General features: G+C 45.5%; 1 protein-coding gene across 1 annotated transcript; it reads right to left on the bottom strand.

Annotated features, from left to right (window-relative positions):
- Window positions 1-6,645: 6,645 nt before the first annotated feature.
- Window positions 6,646-8,331, bottom strand: LOC106814850 (the record flags this gene model as incomplete). Its single annotated transcript, XM_014819215.1, is given in 1 exon segment — window positions 6,646-8,331. A coding segment is annotated over 1 exon segment (466 nt), but the record flags the coding sequence as incomplete, so codon positions are not given.
- Between the last annotated feature and the right edge of the window lie 709 nt (window positions 8,332-9,040).

The raw sequence follows: 9,040 nt of genomic DNA, 5'->3' as shown, positions 1-9,040 counted from the left end.
GCCACGTGTCAAAACCAAACACAATAATATTTATACAAAAAAGTATTTATTATTTAACACAAGTCATTAGTGCTTATCCAAATTATGGGTTCACAAATCATAGTGTTCGAAATAGGATCTGATGCGTGGTCGGTGCCGAAGCGATGCCAACCTCTCCTGCTGCCCTGGCCTAGACTTGTGCGGAAACCTGATGGCGCCAGGCTTCCTGCGGCGTACATCGAAGCTTATTAGAGTCCGTCACTGTCGTCGGGTGTGTTGTGGATGTGGGGCCTCCGTAGAGCGGTTGATTGGGTCGTTCTACCCAATACTGGAGATATCCGTACTTGGCGAATATGGTCCGGCTCCGTTGTCTGCGCTAGCATCCACGAGCGGCGGGCGACAGTCCCGCCCCCCACCGCGAACCCCGAGGCCACACGCGCGGCGTCGTTCCCTCCCATCTCGATGAGCAGGTCCCTCTCGCAGCTCTTCTCTGCTACCAAAGCTGGACATGCAAGCGGTAGGTTTTTGGCCCGCTTCCTCACTGGTCATGGTGTGAGGTCGGTGGAGTCGTCGCTAGCTGGTAGCTTTCTATGTTGAAATTAGCAATGTTAATCGTTAAAAATCAATTTTAATTCAAATAGCAAAACGCTCGCATCATTCAAGTTATATTTAATGGTTTAATAGAGACCCACAACATAAGACTCTATTACCTTTAGCAAGAGCACACAGCATTGCCTACGCTGATAAACCAAAGCATTTAAATGACAGAAAATCTCACAAGATTTTAATTAATCTTACAATTTAAGATGTAGCTGCTAAGCTTCGCCAAATATCTATAAATCAAACCATACTCATTCCTTGACAACACGCATGTGCATATCGTGACACAAGAAGAGCACTAGGTCTACTGAAAAGAGAAGAGGAGAATACCGCCAAGACGACAATCATAACAAACACATTCTACAAAACAAGCCTACAACGCGTGACCCAGCGGATGCAATAAAATAGAAAAAACCGAGCATACTTTAGCAACGAACGCCAAAATCGGACTAACCCAGTGCAAACTCGGGACATCGCGCTATAGCGTTAATGGAGCGGTCATTCGGTTCCAAGACAGGCGCTCTGCACCGCAAGGATAGCGTAGATGCAGGTTCAGCTTGAATTGGGCAGTGGTGAAGTCTGCATGCACAGTGTAACATAGGGCATCCATGGTGCGACTGTTGGTGCGTGACTCTTACCAGAACGCCTGCAAATGCCAGCAGGCTACCCGTAAAACTGGGAGACGAGCCTCCTGCGATGAGGCCGAGCATTCTTTACAACCAACAGTCGCACGAATGATAGAAACTCAATTATTCACTATTAGCAACATGCAATAATCCCCCAGTATCGCATACGTAGGTAGTATATAGTATACGTGCTTGACATCATTCCCATAAAGAATTTTTCATCACTTGAAAGCCATTGCCGGAAAACCGTTGCGGCTTATTTTTAACGCCATCTGGCTAACTTTAGCAAACGCAATAGTCTTAAGTCACTGTGATTATTACAAGGCATCCGCGAACCAATCACCACGCATGCGCACGCCATCAAGGCGGGCGTCGTCCCTTTATCCATAAGGGTTTACTTTCGTCCATTTTCCTGTTGAACCACTTTTCTATGCTTCACAAGGAAGCCACCACTCTTCTTCTGAGTTGCACGAAACCACCGTCTCTAGCCAATAGTTAGTAGGGTAGATCTGCGCTCAATTTGGTGGATTGCAGTGATACCTTTCCTGTCTGCAGTCGAGATGTCCACTCTGAAACAAGGTTCCAGAGTGTTTTTGCTTCGCTGTATTCGACATTTGTGAGGTTAATATTCAACCTTGAATTATCCTTCTCTCTTCGCCATGGTGACTCTGCAGTAAAGTTTGAGTGACGATGCATATGGGCGATAACACTCCTGCGTTAATATTCTCTCTTATAAGGTTCTAGAAGTTCTAGCTACTTCCTCGAGACGTTCGAAGTTGTTTTCATTTATGATGGCTTATTAACGCTTGTACGTACATATTAGCTGTTGATTCTCCTCTTACGCTCGTATCATTTCGTTCAGGATTTCCTCTCCTGTATATTCTGCTTCATTCATTCCTTTATCTCAGCGGCCTGGTATACTATCAATCATTCGCTGAGATACCTTTCACTCCGCCTTTAGCATTATCATTTCTTATCCCGATAGATGCGCCACATAGCCACACCATTTGCTCAACGTGGTTGATACAAACAAGCATGCCTTTTTAAATGAGGTTGCTAATCATCGAGTTTGGAGCGTAAATGTTTTACCACTATATTACAGCTCTCTTAGCTGAGTAGTAAAGCTTACCCGCCCAAAGATGATGTGATACGTGACATGCTCGCATTTCACTGGCGCGACTTCATCCCAATCGTCCATTGCTCGCGAGATCGATGTCATTGTCCACGTCTTGTCCAACTGCGATTCTCGTATGGTTGCCGTTTACTTGTTATTGTTCCGGCTTGATGCAGTCAATTAACCAGTTCGCTTGATTCTTGGCTGTCGTCCTTTTTATCGCTTACCATTATTGATTAGAAATTCCTGCATCCTTTCTACTCTTCTCGTTCTGTTTTTGCCACGCGAGCGCAGCTAAGTGAGGCGACCACCGTCCTTTTCGAGCCACGTCCCGTCTTCTATTTTTTTCTTCTTCCATTTCATCTTTCTGATCTCCGCTATAATATCGTTTTCCTACCTCTCTGAGCGCGATGTACATCCAGCAGTATACTCCGCCATATACTGTTCGGATTAGGACTATGCTGTTTTGATGTAGCTCTACTATCTAGCCTCATCCTTCTTTGCCGTCTCACCTCTCGGGCTTCTTGCAGACAACGAAAATCACTATATAAACATCTGGCCAAATATATAATGTCGTGTATAAACAATCCTTGCTACCCGCGGCAGATAACAACAACATTAGCCTTGCTGGTTGATGCGCAAACGCGCCGTCTGCCAAGACTCGTGCGTCACCACATTCCCTATCTCCCCTCAGTTGCCCCGTGCTAGACGAGTGAGTACAAGAATCCCAATACTCTGCTGGCCTGCGTAATCCTACATAACGAATTTGCTATGCCCAATAAAATATTCAACTTATTTAATTAATCTGCCAACCCGTGTCTACATTTCCCCCCTGACCATATCGGACGATGAATCCATCCGTTAACTGCAGACTGCGACTTGTTTAAATTCTAGGACCGGTGGTCATTTATTCCTAGGGACAGGGCATGAGCGCCTAATCGTTCTGCGGCGCCTCTACTTCGGAGTACACGCGGCCAGCGCAATGGAATTTATTGAGACAGGAAGGCCATACGCCTAAAGTTAGGCGTAGGCGCTAACGCTGACGGTGTGGAGCGATATGTTTCTTGGGAAACCGCCAGCTGGGAGGAGACTACCAAAAGGTTTATTGGCTACGCCCTCCCGCTGCGTCGTCCATGACTACCGACGTGTCTCACCGCGCATCCGCTGTGCGCCCGTGACGTCGCCGGTCTATCGAGACACCGTGACCGACAGTGCTGCTCCCGTTCTCCCAGCGTGCCGAGCGATGCGCTGTAGGAGCCAGTCATGCGGCTGCATACTCGCTGAGTCGTGCGCAGCAGCTATCCATCTATTTAAAAAACTTACTAGACTCATTTAAAATAGCGCAGGTCGGATTTAAATCTCCGTTCGCCTGTTACAACATCACAAACAGCTGCCTCCATACACCTAATTCGAGTCGTCGCCTTCGGTGATTCTAGTGCCTCATCAATGATAAGTCAGCGACCACTCTCAAAGTCCTGCCCCACCATCCGTCTATCGATGCGAAAAACTTCCCAACAAAACGACTACCTAAGCATGAAAAAAACATTCATAATACAATTTCATATTAATACAATCAGCTACAAGCACATTTATTCTCCATCGACACACAACTCACGCCATTCCATTCTATCAACATACGTGTACACTCAATTATGCCGTAGGCTAATACATCGTACATAGCGTAGACTGCCATTCCGTGAATGGAAACTGTCTATGCTCTCACCCTTAGCGGCTCAGACTTTACCAAAACCGCCCACCACTACAATCTGCTCAGAAACTTCTCATCTGAACGACACTGTAGAGTCAGCTTCTCTACTGTCTTCAGCTAGAACCCGGCACGCTTCCAAATCCACATTCTTGCCCTCGCCTGGGTTCTCGACTGCGCAGCACCCCACGTACAAACCTTCACTCTTCACGCAGCACTCATCTTCGCATACAGACTTAGCCGCCACTACCAACACCCAGCTCCTCCTCTGATACGCCGCTTGCCATTCGGTCCCCGTGTTTCCTATGGGAAAGCAAACACTTCTCCAACCTCCACGCACATTTTCACGCAATACCTACACGCCGCCTCAAGGCTACGCGCCAATGCCCAAACCTGACTCTTATATATTATGTAATGAAAGCTATTGCTGCTCAACGGCTGCCGGCGTTCTATATTGAGATTTCACACTCACACGTAATACCTACATGTTCTCAGCCCTAGTACGCAATCCTGCACGTACTGCCTACCTGCTTATGCTAATTGCATACTGGCCCGTCAACGCCCCGCATCGAGCGTCTTACGTGCAAGAAACCGGTAACAGAAAAAACAATCAGAATGAATACTGCTCATTGATAAAAGTTAAGGAGAAAAGAAAGATAGAAAAGAGAAATGATAATACTCCCATTAGAACAATCAGTACGTTGGCACGTTCGTGAAATAAGCAAACCACTAATAATATATATTTTACAAAGATGTTATTTTTATTTACATAACATATCCCATTGGCTGCTTTATTAATCTTAATGCTCAAATAAGACGTGATGCGGCGCGGTGGGGCCCAAAGCGGAGCCGCAACCCCTCCTGCCCGCCCTACGCCTTAGACCGTGGCGGAAACCTGATTGCGCAGGCTTCCTGACGCGGGGTACATCAAAGTTATTACAGTCGTCACTGTCGGTCGGTGTTGTTGTAGGCGGTTCCCGCTTGAGGGGTGCCGGCCGCTCTTGTTCGCATCCAGCTACTCGACGGGTCCTGTACTAGCCGTAATACCGGCTACGGCTCCGCTGTCTCGCAGGACGCACCATGACGGCGCGAGCGCCGCACAGTCCCGCGTCCCACCGCCGAAGCCGCAAGTCCACACGGCGCGTCGTTTCCCCTCCCATGCTCGAGAAGCAGTCCCCTCGCAGCCTCTTGGCTGCACAAGGCTGACATGCGAGCGCGTACCTTCTTTTGACCTGCTCTTTCACTGAGTCATGGCTGTTCCATTAGGCGTCGGTGGTTACCTGTAGTCGTAGGATGGGTAGTTTCTTATGTTGATCTGATGTTGGATTAGCAATGTTATTGTTAAAAATTAATCATTCAATTTAAATTCGCAACGAGTGAAATCATTATGTAATGGTGTTTAAGAAACCATCAACGAAACTCGGTTACTTTAGCAAGAGCACACAGCATGCTACGTAATAAGCCAAAGCATTTAACTGAACAGAAAATCTCACAAGATTTTAATATCTTACAATTTAAGATTTAGCTTGTAAGCTTGCAAATATACTCTAAATCAAACCATATCTCATTCCGGTGACAACACATGTGCATATGGTGACACGCAGAGCTACTAGGTCTACTGTAAAAGTAAGGAAAGAATTACGCAGACGACAATCATCGCAACACAAAATTCTACAAAAGTAAGCTACCAAGCGTGACCAGCGATGAATAAATAGAAAAACGCGAGCATACTTCAGCAACTGAACGCAAATCGGCGTCGAAACTCGTTACATGCGTATCGTTATGGGCGTATTCGGTTCCAAGACAGGGCTTGACGAAGGGATAGCGTAATGAGGTTCAGCTTGAATTGTGAGTGGTGAAGTCTGCATGACATGTAACATAGGGGCAGCAGTGGTGGTGTTGGTGGTGACTACAGTGAACGGCTGCAAATGCAGAGGCGTAACTGGGAAGGAATCCTCCTGGCGATGAGGCGTACATCCCTTACAACCAAATCGACGAATGATGAAAATCAATATTAATATTGCCAACAAGCAAAATCCCAGTATCGCATACGTAGTAGTATGATGTATACGTGCTTGAATATTCCCATAAAGGAATTTGTCATCACCTGAAGCCATGGGAAACGGCTAGTTATTTTTAACTGCATCTGCTCATTTAGCAAAGGCAATATCCAAATCATTATGATTATACAAGGCATCCGGAACAATAGCACGCATGCGAGGCATAAGGTCCGACATGTTAGCCGTAGAGTGTCCTGTAATTGTAAAGAAGTGATGCCAAATCTGCGGTAAGTCCGGAAAAGCAAGCGCCTCTACCGATGGCAATGCTACGTCGACATCGGAATGATGGACATAGTAAGGTGCCAAATGAAAATAATCTGAATGTGCCTTACATCCAACCTGCAGTATTATAATCTGTTGATTAATAATCAATCGTTTGTGCGCCGTATCAGGCTGCCTAACACGATCGTAGCAAGATACTGTTACTCGAAAAGGAAATGGCGTAACTAACAACCAATGACCCTCAGCCAAGTAATATGCAGTGGGGACTGGCGAAACTAAAAATGTGATCGTTCGTGTACAATAATGGTTTCAGCGCTGATCCGTCTCTGTCGTTGGGTGTGTATACTTGCATGTTGTGATTTGGTAAGTTGAGGTCCGTTGTTTGGTGTGTATATTTTCCCATGGTGCCTGATAGGTCTTTATAGTAGATCATTGTTGGTGATATGTTGACGTTTATGTTTGTGTTGATTGTCCTGCTACTGTTGTTAGATTGTTTCCGAATCCTACGATGTTGAATGTGGTTGCACTGAAGTGTACAGGTCTGAACGCGTCTTGTAGACCAAGCATTTGTACATCGTCTGCTGTTAGTGTTGACATTGGATTTGTGTATGGTATTTGTTTGCATCCTGCGTCGAGTTGCATGTATGCTGACTGTCCTTTTTGTGGGCTTGTCCACCTGATTAATGATTCCGATTGATTTACTGTTGTTACTGTGTGATGATATGTTCTTTCGAATGTGACTGTTTTGACTTGGTTTTCTGGTACTCGCATTGTCTTTGTCGTGCACCGGTTGTTTTGTTACCATCTGATGGGCCTGTGCCTTTTCTGTCTTTTGGTGGAGGTGCGTCGACCATGTCCTCGTCTTGTTCTGAAATTTCTTGTTGTTCTTGTGGTTCTTGTTTTTGTAGACCCTGTTGTTCTGGTTCGTTCGGTCGTGCGCGTTGTGCTTCGGGTTCTCATACTTCTCTGCTGCTTCTAGAGCCTTGTATTATTTCACGTCCTCTGTTGTATGCTCCTCTGGCTATATTTTGAGCACCTCGTTGTAAATTGTTTCTGAGTTCGTTGTTATACGCTACTGTGCATGCTGTTTCTCGTGCTGCACCGATTAGTGCTACTCCTGCTTCTCCTCGTTGTACTGCTTGAGGTATTCCGAGTTGTGTGTGTGTGTGGATTTATCATACCTCGCGATTGAAAGTTTCGTAGCCAGTTGTAAACATTTCTGTGTGGTGCTTCAGTGTTTCCTCGTCTTAGAAAGTCTCGTGTTTCGTCGTTGAATGATTCACCGTGTTCGTCTGTTTGTTCCCTGAGTCGTTCCCTGAGGTAGTTATGCCAGCCGCGGTTAAACTCTGAACTTCTATTCTGATTACGTCCGCGTGGTAATGTAAATTGTGTGCGGTAGTCGTTGTACCAGTCCAAGTTACGTCTGAATGGAGGCGGAGTCATACTGCGGTATATATAATCAGTAACAAGTGTTTAAATATACGATGTTTGTTTTATTTATCATATTACATTGCCATCTGGCGTTATTTATTTCAATTATTCCAATTGTTGTAGTTAGGCATTGCCTCTTGGTTTGGTGTTGGTTTTTCGTTCTCCTTGTCGCTGTCGTTTTCGTCGTCGTCGCATATCCAGCAGTTATAGCGTCCTTCCATGTGACTTTGTGTACTTCGTCGAAGATATTTTCCCACTGTGTCCAGAATTGACATTGCTTGATCTGGATTGTAGTGGGACGTTTCCTTCAGTCTCCCAGTGTTAGTCGTTCCTTCATCCTGTTTCGGCCGATGGTCCATTTCGTTTTGTTTAAGATGCTTTTGACAGAGTATATCTTCGAATGGTGAGAAGGGCCAATCATCGGTTTCAAATGGATCGTATGCGTCGACTTCTTGGTCTTCATTGGCGCCATATATGTGAGCCAATATGCTGATTGCTCTCGGATCGAATTGCTTATTTACGCCGAACTGTTCGAGCCATTCTGAGTCTGCTGTTTTCTTAGACACTATCTGGATCATTTGAGCGTCGAATGCCAGCTTATCGTCCAATGAGATGGTACTGTCATTCCTGACAATGTTGTTGTTCGAGCAAAGTAGAACTGGCGTTCCTGCTAATAGTTGGTCTCCCATCATTTTCACTTTAATTTTTATTTGCTGACCTTCCAGTATCAACTTGAAGACTTCTTTGGTCTCGATGTTCAAGCTGAACTCGTTTTCGTACAAGATTCTTTTCCCGATACAGCTCATGAATTGAAAGGCCGTGGCGTCCCCAGAATGGAGAACCCCCACGTCCTTGGCTATATCGACTATCTTACTGGAAAAGATTGTTTTTCCGGAGTTGGGGGGACCCTTTATCCACAAGGTGTTCACTTTTCCATTCCGCCGGTTGAACCATTTCTCCAGGTTCACGAGGAAGTCCTTCACTTCTGCGTTGTTGAACCATGCTTCTAGTAAGGTTATTAGCAGATCGGCTGATTTCACGATTGAGTGGTACTTTTCTCTGTCGGCAGTTAGAGGTTTCCACTCTGAAACGAGGTTCCACATCGTTTTGTTCCGGTTGCCGACATTGGTGAGGTTTATGGCACTTTGTATTATTTTCTCTCTCCTCATGGTATTCGTATATAAGTTCTTGAGGGAGATGTCGTACGGTGAGAGCATTTCCTGATTCATGTTCTCTTTATAATGATTGCCGAGGAAGTCTAGTACTTCCTCAAACGTTCCAAAGTTATTTTGATTTATGATCG

Source organism: Priapulus caudatus, unplaced genomic scaffold (genome assembly GCF_000485595.1).
Source record: "Priapulus caudatus unplaced genomic scaffold, Priapulus_caudatus-5.0.1 Scaffold990, whole genome shotgun sequence".
Taxonomy (NCBI): domain Eukaryota; kingdom Metazoa; phylum Priapulida; class Priapulimorpha; order Priapulimorphida; family Priapulidae; genus Priapulus; species Priapulus caudatus.
Note: the sequence above shows the minus strand (reverse complement) of the source record. Positions and strands in the feature narration are given on the sequence as shown.